This window comes from Oncorhynchus gorbuscha, linkage group LG04 (genome assembly GCF_021184085.1).
Source record: "Oncorhynchus gorbuscha isolate QuinsamMale2020 ecotype Even-year linkage group LG04, OgorEven_v1.0, whole genome shotgun sequence".
Taxonomy (NCBI): domain Eukaryota; kingdom Metazoa; phylum Chordata; class Actinopteri; order Salmoniformes; family Salmonidae; genus Oncorhynchus; species Oncorhynchus gorbuscha.
The window spans coordinates 10,405,040-10,423,870 of NC_060176.1; the positions used below are offsets into that span (position 1 = coordinate 10,405,040).

General features: G+C 47.3%; 1 protein-coding gene across 4 annotated transcripts in view; it reads right to left on the reverse strand.

The window, feature by feature from the left end:
- Positions 1-18,831, reverse strand: part of sox6 (SRY-box transcription factor 6) — a 144,478-nt gene that overhangs the window by 31,979 nt on the left and 93,668 nt on the right. For all 4 annotated transcript variants that reach the window (XM_046345734.1, XM_046345737.1, XM_046345736.1 and 1 more), the window contains 4 exons: positions 17,451-17,530; positions 3,568-3,717; positions 1,100-1,274; positions 56-246 (listed from right to left, as the gene is read on the reverse strand). In XM_046345734.1, coding sequence (XP_046201690.1) covers positions 56-246; positions 1,100-1,274; positions 3,568-3,717; positions 17,451-17,530 — 596 coding nt within the window. The remainder of the gene's footprint in view (positions 1-55; positions 247-1,099; positions 1,275-3,567; positions 3,718-17,450; positions 17,531-18,831) is intronic.

Here is an 18,831-nt window from a genome sequence, read left to right on the forward strand (position 1 = left end):
GAATGAGACAGAGAGCTGGATGGCCAGACAGACGGACGGGGTCAGGGATTCTGACCTTGTCAGCCCTGTTGCAGTTGTTGAGGCCCATGCCTGTGAGGGCAGAGAGCTTGGCCTCCATGCCCTGCTGGTGATGCTGCAGCTGCTCTCTCTGGATCTGTTCCCTCATCTTCCTGGCCTCCTGGATGGCCTTCATCACCGCATCCTGGTCCCCGAACAGCGCTGTGGAGTTCAGGCTGGACAGGATGTCTGGGGAGGGAGTCACACCCAGTTATCCCACACACACAGTAGATACACATTCACACTATTCATTTTGATTCAAAGTGAATGAGCCCACTGGCAGGTGTTCATCATCCTATGTGGAGAATCAAGCCTTGTAGGAGGTCCTCTTCCCTTTTTTCCTGTCAGGGAGTGTGTGTGCGCGTGCGTGCAAGTGCACGTGTATGCTGCCTGAATCTGTGTACGGGTGGGTCTGTTTTAAAGACAGCGAGAGGCAGTAGACCGAGTCTGTCGACCTTCTTTGTGTAATTAACATCTCAAAGTTAGGTGAGGAGGGATGGCAGTAAAAGACACAGAAATAGAATAAAACAAACATGGGGTTCAAACCCCCAGTCTGAGCGGAACAGTGGAAATGCAGGCACTTTAATGAAAGGCTGCATTTAATAACAGTTAGCTGAGTAGAAAGGCTTAACATGAGAGGGATGGTGAAACGTGAGACCTCTTAAAAACAAATCATGTGTTACAACATCCGCAGCTCTAGATTGCATGGTTTTTAATACCAAGGTTCCACCGAGATTAAGAGTTGCAATTGTGTCAATAGTTTTGTCTAGGATAAACGTCATTAACTTCTGGTTCATCCAGATGAAATAGGGCAACATTCAAAGCCATTTTTACAACTTGACAGTGTGAAATATTATATGTTCAACTCCCATGATCTAAACACAGAAAATAAAACCAACAAAATATCGAGCTTCGATCAATGTTATGGAATTATAATGATCTTTCTATGTGATCGAGGGGGTGCCAACTTCAAAACAGATTCAGTCAGTATGTATTGACTATTGGAGAGCCGGAGGTGAGATGCAGTGTGGCCACTTCTTACCCAGAGAAGACCCACGGCCCATGCCTCCGAGGGGACTGGGGATGCCACTCTTGGACAGGCTGTTGGGGCTGGTCTTGCTGCCTGAGAACAGGCTGTGTGTGGGGGATGTGGGGGACTTGACCAGCTCTGCCGTCTTGGGCCGGGCGGACAGGTTGAGAGGCTGCGTTCCCTCCTCCTTGTGGAGATGGGGTAAGGGAGCGAAGTGGAAGAGAGAGCGAGAGAGAGAGAGAGAGAGAGAGAGCGAGAGAGAGAGAGAGAGAGAGAGAGTGGAAGAGGGAGGGAGAGAGAGATAGAAGAGAGATAGATAGGAGAGGGAGTGGAAGAGGGAGAGAGATAGAAGAGAGAGATAGGAGAGGGAGTGGAAGAGGGAGAGAGATAGAAGAGAGATAGATAGGAGAGAGAGTGGAAGAGGGAGAGAGATAGAAGAGAGATAGAGAGGGAGAAACAGCGGGAGGGAGAGGAGACAGATGTGAATAAGGGCTCCTCCTATTGGAGGATGTGTGGGCTCCCAGACAACACTCTGCTTCTGGCTAATTACTAGCGCTCCTATCTGACCGTCCACTGCTCCCCCCTCTCCCTTCCCCTTCTTTCCTCTCCCGTCTTCTATCCTTCTCTACTCTCCCCCGCTTTTCCGCTCCTGTCCCCTCCTCTCTCATTCTCTCCCCTCCTCTCCTCATTCATCTGCTGGCACCATGCCATCATGGCTGTCCTCACAGTTGCTGAGCACCTTTGTTCACACTAATTCAATCCGATTTTGCCTCTCTGTACATCTTCATCTGTTCTCCCTCTTCTCTGGTCTAAGAATGAATAATAACCACATTACAGAGATACATGGTGATGATTAAAGATGGTTGTAAGTAACAGTCATCAAACGTCAGTTGCGTTATCTAATTCATTAAGTTGTTTTCCAATTTCCTTTCTCATTTGCCGATACTGGTGTTAGTCATTTGTTTCATGTAATACTGCATACAACAGTGTGTAATAAATGTATAACTGCATTCTTTGTAAAGTTGTGTGAGTTAATGTGAGATGTCGGGTCACAGGAGGACATGTCTGCTGGGCTGGTTGCAGTACAGCACAGAGCAGCAGTAAGGTGTGATTGAGGCTGATGGTGATCTGTGGTGTTCTCCAGGCCAGTGTCTAGGAGCTCTTGGAGAGGATACCTGCTACCTGACTGGATGGTAGTGTAGGTATTACACACGTACCAGTGGAGGAAAGTACCTGGGTGGGTCAAGGATAGCTCTACTGCCTCCTTATACGTCTCTCTAGTGAAGTCTCTTCGATGAGATTAGTCTGTATGCTGTTGTTAACAGTCTTTTTCAAAGCCCAAGTGTCTCCTTGTCCAAACATATGGCTGGCTCAGACACAGACTGCCTCAAGGCCTTGTTATTGCTGTGCCAATAACAGTTTGTCATCCAATGAAGCCAAAAGCTGACAAACAAAACTAACAGCAATCTAATTCTAACTAAAGATGAATACAGATGGGGCTTTGGGGACATATGTACTTTACATTAGTGTTTAATTATTGATAGTTCAAGCTCACAACCTTAGTGTTTAGAAGTATGATAAATACCCATAGAGCCCATTCAGAACGGCAACACAATGTCACAATATCTGAGTGAAAAGACCTGTAGGATCTGTGTAGTGCCTCTTATCTAACAAACAGCCTTGATGACATAGATCCTATAAAGTGACAGGGTTTAGGAGACAGCTTGATACAGGCCCATGGATGAGCTCCCAGGAGGCTGTGTGCCTGGGGTCATGGGGGAGGTGTGGTGGGGTTGTGGGGGAGGCCGTGTTTAGTTCCAGAGCTTGCATGCCGAAGAGAATACCAGAGAGAGAGAGAGCTGCCCTAATGCCTAATGTACAATTCAATGACATGATTTAAATCCCTTCACTATAGTGATATTAAGCTAAACTTTTCCAAATGGAGGCATGTTTCTGATTATGTCCTCGCATGGTGAGAGGATGATGTATCTACTCTATGCTCCATACGGAGGTCTGGTGGATCCAGGCCATGCAGTAGCAGACCCTGCTCTCGGGTTTATTTACAAGACAATAAGAGTCATCAATCCTTCCTTTTCCCATCACTTTTTAAACTGCATTTACATACGAGTGATTCTCTCTCTGTTCTAATGGTTTTGTTCCGTCATAATAAAAAAGGTTCTTCTGTTCCTTGTGATCTGAAACCATGTGTTCCACAAATTCTCTCACTTAGAGCACCCACAGCCATAGCAACCATGTCCACAGAGTTCTGGTTGAGAGAGAGTGGGCCTTGTTAAAGGCCCACAGATTGATGGGCCGGTAAGAAGTTTGTCCCAGTATTAGCACAGAACACAGAACAGCAGCACCACTACCACTACTACCACTCATTTACTGAGTTATCAGCAGGCTGGGTCAAGAACCACTCCAGTACTTAGGCGGTGGGCTGTAGGTGGGTGAAGTGAGGGGTGAGAGGCAGGGCCTACCTTGACTTGAGTGATAGGGCTGGAGGATCTCTTGTCGTTCTTTAGGCCGGAGGGGGAGATGGGCCCGCTGTTGTTGGGAGGCTGGGGGAGTGGCGGCATCTTGGCTCCAGGAGAGACCTGCATGCTGGCAAGCTGGGCGGCATACAGTTGCTGTAGAGAGGAGAGGGAGGAAACCCACAAGTCATTAACATCCAAAGCCAGACACCATTCAAAGCTTTTTCTCTTTCTCTCTTTTCCTCTCTTTCTCTCTGTCTCTCTTGCTCTCTCCTCTTTCTCTCTCTGTCTCTCTTGCTCTCTGTCTCTCTTGCTCTCTGTCTCTCTCTCACTCTCTGTGTCTCATTCACGTCTTCCTCTCTTTCCATGCCTGGCAGAGGACCTCCATCAAAGGTCTTTACTGTATATCAAAGCTTGACTCCGGGGAGAGACAGCAGCCTTAAAAACCACACAGCCATGGCTCTCATTCAGCACACTTGGAGCGCTCTTTTTCCACTCATCACAGAGAGAGGTTTTCAGACTCAACAGGAGAGAGACTGTTCTGCTTTCCCTCCACAGTAGAGAGGTTTTCAGACTCAACAGGAGAGAGACTGTTCTGCTTTCCCTCCACAGTAGAGAGGTTTTCAGACTCAACAGGAGAGAGACTGTTCTGCTTTCCCTCCACAGTAGAGAGGTTTTCAGACTCAACAGGAGAGAGACTGTTCTGCTTTCCCTCCACAGTAGAGAGGTTTTCAGACTCAACAGGAGAGAGACTGTTCTGCTTTCCCTCCACAGTAGAGAGGTTTTCAGACTCAACAGGAGAGAGACTGTTCTGCTTTCCCTCCACAGTAGAGAGGTTTTCAGACTCAACAGGAGAGAGACTGTTCTGCTTTCCCTCCACAGTAGAGAGGTTTTCAGACTCAACAGGAGAGAGACTGTTCTGCTTTCCCTCCACAGTAGAGAGGTTTTCAGACTCAACAGGAGAGAGACTGTTCTGCTTTCCCTCCACAGTAGAGAGGTTTTCAGACTCAACAGGAGAGAGACTGTTCTGCTTTCCCTCCACAGTAGAGAGGTTTTCAGACTCAACAGGAGAGAGACTGTTCTGCTTTCCCTCCACAGTAGAGAGGTTTTCAGACTCAACAGGAGAGAGACTGTTCTGCTTTCCCTCCACAGTAGAGAGGTTTTCAGACTCAACAGGAGAGAGACTGTTCTGCTTTCCCTCCACAGTAGAGAGGTTTTCAGACTCAACAGGAGAGAGACTGTTCTGCTTTCCCTCCACAGTAGAGAGGTTTTCAGACTCAACAGGAGAGAGACTGTTCTGCTTTCCCTCCACAGTAGAGAGGTTTTCAGACTCAACAGGAGAGAGACTGTTCTGCTTTCCCTCCACAGTAGAGAGGTTTTCAGACTCAACAGGAGAGAGACTGTTCTGCTTTCCCTCCACAGTAGAGAGGTTTCTGTTGGGCTTTCTGGTCTGTAATAGGACACTACTACACAGCCACCTGAGCTGGCCCTCTATACGCCTGCCATCCCACACGGTTAGAAAACCAAACCCAGTTGGACTCCCATCACAGAACACATTAAACGCATACATTATTAAGGCCCCGTCCTGCCTGCTGCACAAAGACCATTGATGTCATCATGCTTATTTTCCTTGGCGATAAATCAGTAACCAGTGGTGACTTACCACTCAGACGTGTGGTTTTGATGACTGGCTAAGCGTTTAATGACAATCACGTTTCCACACTGAAAAGCGGTTGAACTCTGTATAATATTATATGTGTCTACTGCTGTCCTGATTACCTGGCAGGCGCTTAGTGAAGGGGTTATTACGCATACTGATATGGCTTTTGAAAACATATTTAAAATAAAAGTTGTCAGACACACATCACAGAAAACGGTTTTGGGTCACAAACCGATAAACATCATAATTTAAATAAACTTAAGATATAAGGAAGGCAGATTGTCTATCATTGATGAAAGCTGGAGGCTTTAGTGATGCCTGTTAAAACATCTAGGCACTATGAACTAGAGGTCGACCGATTATGATTTTTCAACGTCGATACCGATTATTGGAGGACCAAAAAAAGACGGTACCGATTAATCGGCAGATTTTTTTGTATAGTATATATTTGAAATAATGACAATTACAACAATACTGAATGAACACTATTATTTTAACTTAATATAATAAATAAATCAAATCTATTTAGTCTCAAATAAATAATAAAACTTGCTCAATTTGGTTTAAATAATGCAAAAATACAGTGTTGAAGAAGAAGGTAAAAGTCGAATATGTGCCATGTAAAAAAGCTAACGTTTAAGTTCCTTGCTCAGAACATATGAATGCTGGTGGTTCAATATTCCCAGTTCTTCAATATTGCCAGTTAAGAAGTTTTAGGTTATAGTTATTATTGGATTTATGATGCGTTGACTATTTCTCTCTATACCATTTGTATTTCATATACCATTGACTATTGGATGTTCTAATAAGACTATAGTATTACCAGCCTAATCTCTGGAGTTGATAGGCTTGAAGTCATAAACAGCACTGTTCTTCAAGCATTGCTAAGAGCTGCTGGCAAACGCAGTAAAGTTTGAATGAATGCTTATGAGCCTGCAGCTGCCTACCACCACTCAGTCAGACTGCTCTATCAAATATCAAATCATAGGGTGGCGCAGTGGTCTAGAGCACTGCACTGCAGCGCTAGCTGTGCCACCAGAGCCCCTGGGTTCGCGCCCAGGCTCTGTCACAGCCGGCCGCGACCGGGAGGTCTGTGGGGCGACGCACAATTGGCCTAGCGTCGTCTGGGTTAGGGAGGGTTTGGCCGGTAGGGATATCCTTGTTTCATTACGCACCAGCGACTCCTGTGGCAGTGCATGCTAACCAAGGTCGCCAGGTGCACAGTGTTTCCTCCGACACATTGGTGTGGCTGGCTTCCGGGTTGGATGCGTGCTGTTTTAAGAAGCAGTGCGTCTTGGTTGGTTGGGTTGTGTTTCGGAGGACACATGACTTTCGACCTTTGTCTCTCCCGAGCCCGGTCAGGAGTTCAGGAGAGACAAGATAAGATAGTAGATACTAACAATTGGACACCACGAAATTGGGGGTAAAATGTAAAAAATTATAATAATCAAATCATAGACTTAATTTTAATATAATAAAAACACAGAAATACGAGCCTTTGGTCATTAATATGGTCAAATCCGGAAACTATTATTTTGAAAACAAAACTTTTTTTTCTTACAAAACTTTTATCGAACGGGTGGGCAACCCTAAGTCTAAATATTGCTGTTATATTGCAAAACTTTCGATGTTATGTCATAATTATGTAAAATTCTGGCAAATTAGTTTGCATCGAGCCAGGTGGCCCAAACTGTTGCATATACCCTGACTCTGCTTGCACTGAACGCAAGAGAAGTGACACAATTTCCCTAGCCTACTAACATACATTTCTTTTAACTAAATATGCAGGTTTAAAAATGTATACTTCTGTGTATTGATTTTAAGAAAGTCATTGATGTTTATGGTTAGGTACAGTCGTGCAAGATTGCTTTTTTCGGCAATGCGCTTTTGTAAAATCATCATCCGTTTGGCAAAGTTGAAGTAGGCTGTGATTCGATGATAAGTTAACAGGCACCGCATGGATTATATGCAACGCAGGACAAGCTCGTTAACCGAGTAATATCATCAACCACGTGTAGTTAACTAGTGATTATGCAAAGATTGTTTTTTATAAGATAAGTTTAATGCTAGCTAGCAGCTTACCTTGGCTCCTTGCTGCATTTGCGTAACAGGTGGTCAGCCTGCCAAAAAGTCTCCTCATGGAGACAATGTAATCAGCCATAATCGGTGTCCAAAAAGGCAGATTACGGATTTTTATGAAAACTTGAAATCGGCCGACCTCTACTATGAACATGTGAGTTATAAATCATGGTTATCTAATAACATTCAAATACAAATCTGACTTTCCACTATTTTCCAGTCAGTTTGAACACAGCATAAAGAAGATTGTTTTATGATCAGATCTGAAGTTGATTATGTTTTTGTACTGACCCCTCTCTAAGAGACCACTAAGACTCACTCCCTATGTTGTCAGCGCTACTGTTTGCCTCAGGCTATTATTGATTGGCCACCAGTTAAGTGGTTCAATTGGCTTTTGTCCCTTGCTGTAAGTGGCAGGGGTCTGTCATCTAGGACTGCTGTCTCAGAGTGAGGGCTAGGTAGTGTACCATATGTACAATCATTCACAGCTCCAGACCAGACAGACACCACCACATCACTCTCTGACAAGCCTTTTTGGTTCAGAGTAGGTAAGCCGCTCAGTTTCTATGTTATTCAAACGGATGGCGTTGTCAAGGGGAATTTACTTTCTGTTCGGTATCACCAATCAGCATGCCCCGTCTCATTTCCTGGTTTGCCGGGGCCCCATACAGACTCCATTTGTCTGGATGGAAAATATGGCACAGCCATGGTGGCCTGTGTGCCCCACCCTCCATAGTGCAGACGCAGACTAAAGCCAAACAAAGCACTTTGTGTCCTGCTCACATATCTCCAGATATAAACATGTATACTCTCCTGGACCAAACTTTATCGCCGCCACATACACGGCACACAAAAGGTTCATTCTTCTGGGGGACCCAAGGCGAACAACAGCACATGGGCAACGGAAATGACCGACTGATTATGTTCCCACAATGATAGCGCTGCCCCCGCCTCACACACAAACAGCCTTTTGTCTTCAAGGGGCCACAGAAATGGACACAACTCTACCCCCCACCCCAAATCCATCTCACTAATACAACGTTGAGTTAGTTTGAGCATTTTGGGTTAGGGTGACATATTGAGTTAGTTTGAGCCTTTTGGGTTATGGTGACATAGTTGAGTTAGTTTGAGCATTTTGGGTTAGGGTGACATATTGAGTTAGTTTGAGCCTTTTGGGTTATGGTGACATAGTTGAGTTAGTTTGAGCATTTTGGGTTAGGGTGACATAGTTGAGTTAGTTTGAGCCTTTTGGGTTAGGGTGACATAGTTGAGTTAGTTTAAGCATTTTGGGTTAGGGTGACATAGTTGTTTGCAGAGGAGTTGAGCATGGTCCTCGTTGAGCTGCCTGACTATGTCTCTAGGCTCCACGTGAGGCTCCAGTCTGTGTAGGAGCGGAAGCCAAGTCTGTTGGACAGATGTTTGTTAACAGAGCTGTAGATGGGCAAAGCCCCTGACCTCGAGTGGGAAGAACTTTATTGTTCCGGAAAAAGAGCATAATTGGGTTTTGCTTCAAATTAGAGGCAGTCAGCCTGGCTTTTGTGAGGCCTGATTAGCAGGACGTAGCCATGGGGGGAGGAGCTGCAGCACTACCCAGCACAGGCAGACTCCAGGAGGTAGGAAACAATAAACACAATCAGGAGAGCAGGAAGACATGCAGGAGAGAGGTGTGACACGACACACAGTCCACCACTAACTAAACCATGCACCGCTCAAGGACAGAGAGGAGGGAGGTGTGACACGACACACAGTCCACCACTAACTAAACCATGCACCGCTCAAGGACAGAGAGGAGGGAGGTGTGACACGACACACAGTCCACCACTAACTAAACCATGCACCGCTCAAGGACAGGACAGAGAGGAGGGGAGGAGGTCCACCACTAACTAAACCATGTGACACGACACACAGTCCACCACTAACTAAACCATGTGGACAGAGAGGAGGTAGGTGTGACACGACACACAGTCCACTAACTAAACCATGCACCGCTCAAGGACAGAGAGGAGGGAGGTGTGACACGACACACAGTCCACCACTAACTAAACCATGCGCCGCTCAAGGACAGAGAGGAGGGAGGTGTGAAACACATGTCACCACTAACTAAACCATGCACCGCTCAAGGACAGAGAGGACAGAGAGGGAGGTGTGACACGACACACAGTCCACCACTAACTAAAACATGCACCGCTCAACAGGACAGTCCACCACTAACTAAACCATGCAGCTCAAGGACAGAGAGGAGAGAGGTGTGACACGACACACAGTCCACCACTAACTAAACCATGCACCGCTCAAGGACAGAGAGGAGGGAGGTGTGACACGACACACAGTCCACCACTAACTAAACCAGGAGGGCTGCCACGTCTCCGGTGCATTTCAGCCTAGTTGTGTAAAAAGGTACGTGTTAACTAACTGTGTACTAGGTGAAACAGAGGGGTGTGAGTTTGAGGGAGAGAGAGGGAGAGATGGAGACAGGAGACTGACTGACTGACACTGTCTCTGGCCAGGACACATGTTCCAGGCCCCTAACTGAAGAACATCTGCCTTCCCCATACCCCACACATCTGCCTTCCCCATGCCCACACATACTCCCTTCCCCATGCCCCACGCCCCCCTTCATCTTGCAGGGCTGCCACGGCAGAAGGTGCCTGTTGGTAATGAGGGTCACACTGAAAGTCAATAGTAGGACAGTGATCATGGGCTGGTGAAGGGGCAGAGGCTGGGGACTGGGAAGAGCTGGCTTGGTGCCCCAGGTGATAGATAGATAGATAGATAGATAGATAGATAGATAGATAGATAGATAGATAGATAGATAGATAGATAGATAGATAGATAGATAGATAGATAGATAGATAGAGAGAGAGAGAGAGAGAGAGAGAGAGAGAGAGAGAGAGAGAGAGAGAGAGAGAGAGAGAGAGAGAGAGAGAGAGAGAGATAGTGTAAGAGTGAGAGAGGAAAAGAGAGAGAGAGAGGAAAAGAGAGAGAAAATGGGGGTGAATAATGACTACTTTTAACACAACAAGTTATGTCTATGATAAATGTCATGTTATGGTTTCAGTGCTATATACTATAAATCATTGGGGCTGGTAAAGTTTCCTGTTTCTCTGGATGTTTGACATTATACTCCCTCAGCCCTCCCCCCTCCCCCATGGCTCTGCTGGGCAGGCAGGCAGGGGCAGGCAGGCAGGCAGGCACAGAGGTCCTGCTGCCTGGGTTCTCCTGGGGATGATGCTATTTCTGCCAGAACACAGAAACATGAACGAAAACTGAACAAAGCCTATGTGTTGACTCCTACAGTATCCCCTTCCTCACAGAAAACAGTTAAAACACACACACACAAACACACACACACACACACACCCTTCCTGTGACCCCGTCCCTCCCTCCTTCTCTCCCTCCTTCCCTTCCTCCCTCCCCCCGTCTCTCCCAAAAGAGCAGAGCACATCTCAGCGAGCATGGATTCCAAATGAGCGCGCCAGGCCCAAGGTCAGCTTGTTAGCCTCTAGTAATTAAAAACAAGCCCTCTGGAGGCGGCAGAGGTTAAACGAGGAGGTTCACTTTTCTGCCTGCGACAACATTATACTGAGATTACACACTTCACTGATGTTGGACATCTCAGCACATGTCCAGACCATGCGCCCAGCATATTAGACTCAACAGAGACTATTTAGATATAGGGCATATATTTAAAAGGCAATAGATCAATTACCCATTTTTATGTATAAGGAGAACTCATTATTTTGCCTCTTGGATAAACCAGTCCATTCGGAACAAAATAATGATTGTCAATCCCAATTAATTAGATTTGCGTTGTTTCAGCCTGGTATTCGTTAAGTTTCCACACTTTTAATTTGGTGTTAAACGGAAAGGAAAAGCAACAACTAGAGAGGAGCACTGATAACAGGCAGAGTAGGTTCAGTACGTAGGTTCTGCAATTTGTGAACTTGGGGCAGAGGAGGGAGAGCAAGGGGGATGAGAATTGGGCTTTGGGGGAAAAACAGGGAGGGAAAAAAACATTTCTCAGAAAAACAAGCTGTAGAATCTTGTTTGTTCTTAAAGAGAAGGGCCAAAGCTCAGTGACAGATGCTGTAAAATACAGTGGCAGATTTGGAAAGCCTTCCTGCTCCCAGCCATTATGGTGCATTACACACTTACAACAACTGAGGCCACAGATTCAACTCACTCTGATGCAACAGACACACTGAAAAACATCTCTGCAGAGTATAAATGACTGAAAGAAGACACAGCTATTCTATACATCACGGCATTGTGTGTGTGATGTCTGTCCGCTGTTTGAGGCAGTGGGTGTTCTCTCTCTCAATCTCTCTCTCTCTCTCTCTCTCTCTCTCTCTCTCTCTCTCTCTCTCTCTCTCTCTCTCTCTCTCTCTCTCTCTCTCTGTCATTCTCTCTCTCTCTCTCTCTGTCATTCTCTCTCTCTCTCTCTCTGTCATTCTCTCTCTCTCTCTCTCTCAGTCACCTCTGCCTTGCCTCTGCTGAGCAGTGAGGTGGACATGAGGGCATTAATCGTGCTCCGGTGCACCCCGCCGTTTAAAAGGCAGCGCAACGCCAGCCCCGTTTGCCACAAGGCTTGTACAGGCTCATTGCCCAGGGCGACCAGGCAGGCTGACCCAGGCCAGGCCCAGATGTCAAGAGTGGAGCCAGGCGTCCTGGTGCACTGTGCCGATGATTTCCAGTATGGCCCAACATCTGTCTCCTCTGCTGGCACCCAACCTGCTCCCCTGCTCTACCCCTCCTCTTTCTCTCTTTCTCTCTCTTTCCAGCCTGCCTCACTCTAATACACACACACAAATGCACACACTCTCAACAACACAATCCTTCTCATCTTGAATCTAACTATCCCAGCCTAGCACTGTGTGGGTTCTTCAGGCCCAAAGCTCCTAGTCATCAGTCAGGCCCCTGAGCCAGTCCTCACATTCAGCGCCTCTCACTGCATTATCCACACTCTGTCCATCTGTCCCTCTGTTCACTAAATAGTCTATCCAGCTGCTCACCTAGCCTTCCCATTAGCTCTCCTCCTCTCCACACACAGCTAGCACTGCTCTGGGTTACCTTCAAAGACCACACTCCTCTCTTTTCCTCTCCTCACAAACAGAGAACCAGCTGCTCTCTCTCTCTCTCTCTCTCTCTCTCTCTCTCTCTCTCTCTCTCTCTCCCTCTCTCTCTGTCTGTCTGTCTCAGTTCTTCTCTCTTTAAACTCAAAGTGAAAAGTGCTTCACTTGTTGTTGGTGATGGCAGAGGCCCCAGTCTCTCCACACATCCGGAGTACACATGCATTTGCCTCCAAACAAAAGATAATACCAGGTTTCCTGCTCTCCCTCTCTGTCTGGGAGTCTTTGAGACTCTGAGTCCTCCCTGTCACTCCAGCCGTCTCAGCCACTGAGTGCCCTCCACACGCATCTCTCTCTGCTCAGATCTGGTCTGGTTGTCATTGTAGAACGTGGGCTGCTGCTTTTCATGTGTTTATGACAGCGAGGCTGGAGCAGGTTTAGCATGGGGCCTGAGTGATACCATTTCCACTGTGATGGATGGTAATTGCAGTGTAAAGTCACCACTCAAGCAATTTAACATCCAATATTTTAAAGCTTAAGGATGTGGCGGCCTGTGTAATTTGGGGAAGAAAAGGAGCAGGAGTGACACACAGAAAGACCATAAGAAAAGACATGAGAGAAAGAAAGAGGGTAATATACAAAGTAGGAGATGGAGGAGAAAGCAGGGAGATATAGATGAGAGAAAGGGATAGAGCGAGACTGAGGGGCAGAGAGATAGGGAGAAAATTTGAGATTTGACAGAGTGAAAGCAGAGGCTCCTATTTGCTGCTCTCTCTGATCCTCTATAGAGAGGACACAGATGTTCCGCTTTATCCAATGATGATTTCTCTAAAACTGCTTAAACCCCAAAGTCTGGCTCCAATGATAAAAAACAGTCCTGTCTAAAGTTCCCTCCTGTTTATCACCCTGGTAAAAGGGCCCAACAATGTATCAGGCCAAAATCAGCTTTAAGGAAATTGTTTTTCAGAGGGCAATTTCTGGGAGAGGGGATAGTGTACAGACAACAAATTAAGTGCAACTCCAAATAGAAAATTAATTTGTGAAATTTAAGGAAATTCTTCTCTTGTTTTGTCCACTCAATTGACTATAGTGGGTGGCGGGACACATCGGGGTACAATCTGAGCACAAATTCCCCTGTTAGGTGAGATGTGTCAGTTGTAATCAGGCCGGGACAGTCCAGGATGGAGCCATTGTTTCCTGCTTGTCCTGAGCTCATCCCAGGCCTGAGTGGACCCTAATGAAGAGGGGCACTCGGTCGGAGGGATAGTTTACACCTTCTCTCCTGTGACTCGTAGACGAGGGCCAATCTGTCAGGGAAGCACTGAGTGAAATTGCCCTGTGTACCGAAAATGCCTGGCGACAGCCTCTCCCTGCCAGCCACCATGGCCACGCCATCCCACCCTGTATTGACAAGCAAATTACACTCTCCAACACTCAAACGCACCGACCAAGATTCATTTACATCCATCAGCCCTAAACCTTTGTTACCATGGTTTTTTATGCCTGGAGAGAAAGGGCAGAGAGGAGGGGGAGTGAGAGGATCCTCCGCGCAGGGCCCAGACTGTTATGACAGTGGAGATTGTGAGCGGGTGCGTGGCCAACATTAAGACTGACAGAGCGGCTAGCATCCCTGACTGGATGGCTGAGCACATTACCGCTGCTGCATTGTGGGAATTAATTCCTCCAATAAGATACTTTTTTAAGGTTCATATATTTCACAATCTAAACTGAGTAAATTGGTGAAAATTATACCTTGCCAGGCTGCTGACAGGGAGAGATATTTTAATTAGAAAGGCATGCTGAGCCAATGCCATGCAGGGGGAGGGTCCTCAGCCCAGGAAGTTGAAGGGGTTGCAGGTGAGGGGGGTTTGCAGAGTCTCAGTGCTTCCTGTCTGGTGATGTGTGAAAACCAAACTTAGTGATATGGTCATTACTGATGATCACACCCAGAACACACACACTTCTGTCTGACTGATCCTCCACAGGATCTCCTTGGCAATTAGCAGCACAGATGCTTTGTTAAAAGATTAGCGTGTAGAATAAGAGCCTACACAGACTAGGAGAGACATCAGAAACACACTGCTGGAAAAAACATGATAACCCACTGGGCACAGACATTAGTTCAACGTCTAGTTTTGATTTACATTTGGTTGAGTTGTCAACTAATGTGAATTCAGTGTGAAATCAACAAAAAATGTCACCATGTCATTGGATTTAGGTTAAAAATTGGGTAAAAAAAATACCAAATGACCTTAAGTTGATGACTTCTTTCAAATCCAATCAGTTTTCCACATTGATTAAACATAATTTCCCAGTAGAAACTAACATCATAATGTGATGCTTCCTGTACTTACAGGTAAATGCCCTGCTCAAATTACAGTAGTTGTCCTCTCACTGACAAGGAGCCACAGTGTAAGCCAGACAACTGCCGGACAAAGTGTCTCCTCATATCCTCCCACCACAAACGACACATCAATTTGTAAGTCGCTCTGGATAAGAGCGTCTGCTAAATGACTTAAATGTAAATGTAAATCTCCTCTTTGTAGCACTGTTGTTCTTGTTGACTAAAAGAACACATTGTCTGCTTCTTTTGTCCTGATGTGACTTGTGTGACACACACAGAGCTCCTGCTGTGTCCTCTCTTGGCGTCTCCCTCTGTTTCACTGGTAGACTTGAGGGAGATGGGCGGCAGAAGCTAACACTATTATCACTATGAGAGGAGAGAGTGAACTTAACTTAATCACTTCCATCTCTGCCTTCATATTCTGTTTTAATCATCCTGTGCCCCAGCGCTTTGTAGAAGAAGTGATAGGAGTCACATGGTTAGCTTGTTGATCCCAGCACTAGAGAAAAGGGCATGTTTGACTTGCCTTGCTGTTTTAAGGGAGACTCTATGCAGGGTAAATAGCAGCCGGCAGCCAGAATATACCACAGGCGGACAGGCTTCAATTAATAGGAATGCACCTCTTTTTGTTTACTGAGTTCTCTAAAGGTCAGCCAAGTCATGGTCTTGGAGGCTCTGTTTTCGCCCATTCCCAGGGTTAAATACGTTATCAGAATTAATGGCTGAAGCCCCCTCCTCACCCCAGCCTAACCTTCAGATATATGGCTCGCCCATCTGACCTAGAACACAACTAGAAATAGACACTCAGTGGGGCTAGACTGTGCTAACCTCAAGCTTTCTCTATGATACGCAAACAGAGAGTAACACACACACACACACAAGAAGAACATGAGCAGACACATCCCACACCTTCCACGTTCCTGATTGTTCTTCCCATGGCTGCATGGCTCGCTGCGTGATAAAGCAGGGCTCTCCAGCTCCAAGCATTGTTAGAACTTGCCAAGGCTCATTAATGCTGAGAGCGATAAGCTCTGAAGGACAAATTGTGCTCATGTATCAGCAAGAAGAAAAAGTTACAAGACACTTTCCTCTCAGCCTTCCCCTCCTCCCTCCTCCTAGTCCTGTCTCCTCTGGTTTTATTTTGTTTCACTCCTGGCTATCAGAATCCTGGCTATCAGAATCCTGGCTATCAGAATCCTGGCAATCAGAATCCTGGCTATCAGAGAGCTTAATGTTTAATTGCTATCAATACCTTATCACTGGTGTTGACAAAACAGGGGCCACAAAAAGCAGGCGCTTGGAGAGTTGTTTTTGTTTCTTTCGCTCTCCTTTCTCCTTTGTTTCAAAGGCAGAACATTAAAGTCTACTGACGATCCTTATTCAAGTAGTTTCAGATAGCCTTAAATATTTATGATTACAGTTTCAAAAGATATCCTCAATCTTCATACTTCACAGAACTGCAAAGAGCGCTTTGATAATTTCTTAAGCAAGCAGACAGGAGTAATAGCATTAGTGTAATTGTACAGAGGGTTTCGCTGCTTCCCATAGCCATTCTGTGTAGTGGTTATGTAAATAAAACTCAGAGAAAGTAACCTGGGGAATACATATTGTCAATTTGGATAGAAAGAACATGCTCGGGCCTGGAGAGGAGCTGGATGGTAATAGTGATAATAATTATAACGGTAATGACTATGAAGATGGAACCCAGATAATTATCTTTATTAAACAGTATAGCCTGGGGTTAGCCCCTGACCCCAGTTCAGCTCTAACAGCTTCATGTGAACGCCCCTGCAGGGCTTTGGAGCCTATCCCAGCATTCTCCCGCTCTCTCTCCCGCTCTCTCTCATGCTCTCTCTCATGCTCTCTCCCGCTCTCTCTCCCGCTCTCTCTCATGCTCTCTCCCGCTCTCTCTCCCGCTCTCTCTCATGCTCTCTTTCATGCTCTCTCCCGCTCTCTCTCCCGCTCTCTCTCATGCTCTCTCTCATGCTCTCTCCCGCTCTCTCTCCCGCTCTCTCTCATGCTCTCTCCCGCTCTCTCTCATGCTCTCTCCCGCTCTCTCTCCCGCTCTCTCTCATGCTCTCTCTCATGCTCTCTCTCATGCTCTCTCCCGCTCTCTCTCCCGCTCTCTCTCATGCTCTCTCCCGCTCTCTCTCATGCTCTCTCCCGCTCTCTCTCCCGCTCTCTCTCATGCTCTCTCCCGCTCTCTCTCCCACTCTCTCTCATGCTCTCTCCCGCTCTCTCTCATGCTCTCTCTCATGCTCTCTCTCATGCTCTCTCCCGCTCTCTCTCCCGCTCTCTCCCGCTCTCTCTCATAATCTCTCCTGCTCCCGGACTCCCGATTACATTTAGACTGCACACCCCTCTGTCTGCACACAACACATACTGCTTTAGGTCATACAGTGTAATGCAGGAACATCAGAGGTCTGTATTTAACTTTCCTAATACAGTAAACAGTCTCTGTCTGATAGATTCTACAGGAGGTGATTAAGGTAACTGGAGTGATTTTAATTCCCTCTAATAACTATTATCATCCTAACCGCCATCTCTGGTGGAGCTATGGGGGTAAATCCTCTATAAAACAGGGTAAACTGCATGTGTAAGGTGATAAGCTTGTAGGAGCTAGGGCCTCCAGGATTATTTAGTGTGCAGCTCACTACTTAGCATACAGCTGCTTAGCCGTTTTTCTGCCCTGGGCTTGGCAGGCGTCCTGAGCAGCATTCTTTGTGGTAGCACATACCTGAAGCTGGATGGGGCTGAGTCCTGACGCTGCCGCAGCTGCCATTGTGGATGGAATGAACTGCACCGGGTAGTTGTCACCTGTCAGGGGGAGAGGACAATGTGCACAGGTTGAGACAATGAGCAAAGGGAGCCGGGCCCACAGCGGCCAGGCATGTGCCAACACAGTCCCTGGGCCCTCCTCTCCCTCTCCTCTCCCTCTCCTCTCCTCCTCTGGGCCCTCGGCTCCCAGCCCAAACATCTGCACCAACAAAAGGCTCAGCTGGGCCGACTGGAGCAGCATTACTCAGGAACGTATCCCTCCTCACCACCCCCCCTCCTCACTAACCCCCTCCTCACCACCCCCCCTCCTCAAACTCCCACTCCCTGCTCTCCATCTCCACGCTGGAAACCAACAGGCACTATGAACAGGCACTGTGTGTGTGTGTTAAATATCTGGGTGATTATAAGTGATTATACAGAGGAAGTGGCGTGTTCTCTCAGGCATTTGTAGACATGCCCTGCTATTGTTTGACACAACATTGTTTGTGTGGCAGTGAGAGTTTTGGCCGACAAGAGAGAACAGTGCTTTAAGAAACTAGTTAGAACAAGTGTGTTGTTACAATAACACGGTTAACAAATAACATTCTTATCTTGGATTCACATCAATCTAACCAGTATGAACGACTCTTTTTATATCAGTTTTATTTGATTGCTTTACAGTGCCTTTGAAAGACAGGTATGAAGTAGGTGGAGTCTATATGATTGATGTTGTGGGAGCGTTGAGTGTGTCACTCAGTACCAGAAGCCTTTACACTCAGCCCAGTGTGTTCAGACAGACAGACAGACCGACAGACAGAACAACCCCAGTGAGACGGGCCAGGCCAGTAGTGTAGCCTACTGGCGTGAGGGGAGCGGAGAAGGGAGCGGAGAGGGGATGGGAGCGGAGAGGGGAGTGGAGAGGGGAGGGGAGAAGGGAGTGGAGTGGAGAGGGGAGGGGAGGGGAGGGGGGGGGGAGGGGAGGGGAGGGGAGGGAGGGAGGGGAGGGGGAGGGAGGGAGAGGGAGAGATGGGAGCGGAGAGGGAGGGAGGGAGCGGAGAGGGGAGCGGAGAGGGGGAGGGAGAGGGGAGTGGAGAGGGGAGGGAGTGGAGGAGGGGAGGGAGGGGAGCGGAGAGGGGAGGGGAGGGGAGGGAGGGGGAGGGGAGGAGGGGAGGGAGGGGAGGGAGAGGAGGGAGGGGGGGGAGGGGAGGGAGGGAGGGGGAGGGAGAGGGAGGGAGGGGAGCGGAGAAGGGAGGGGAGGGGGAGCGGAGAGGGGAGTGGAGAGGGGAGCGGAGAAGGGAGCGGAGAGGGATGGGAGCGGAGAGGGGAGTGGAGGGGGAGGGAGAGGGAGAGGGAGAGGGGAG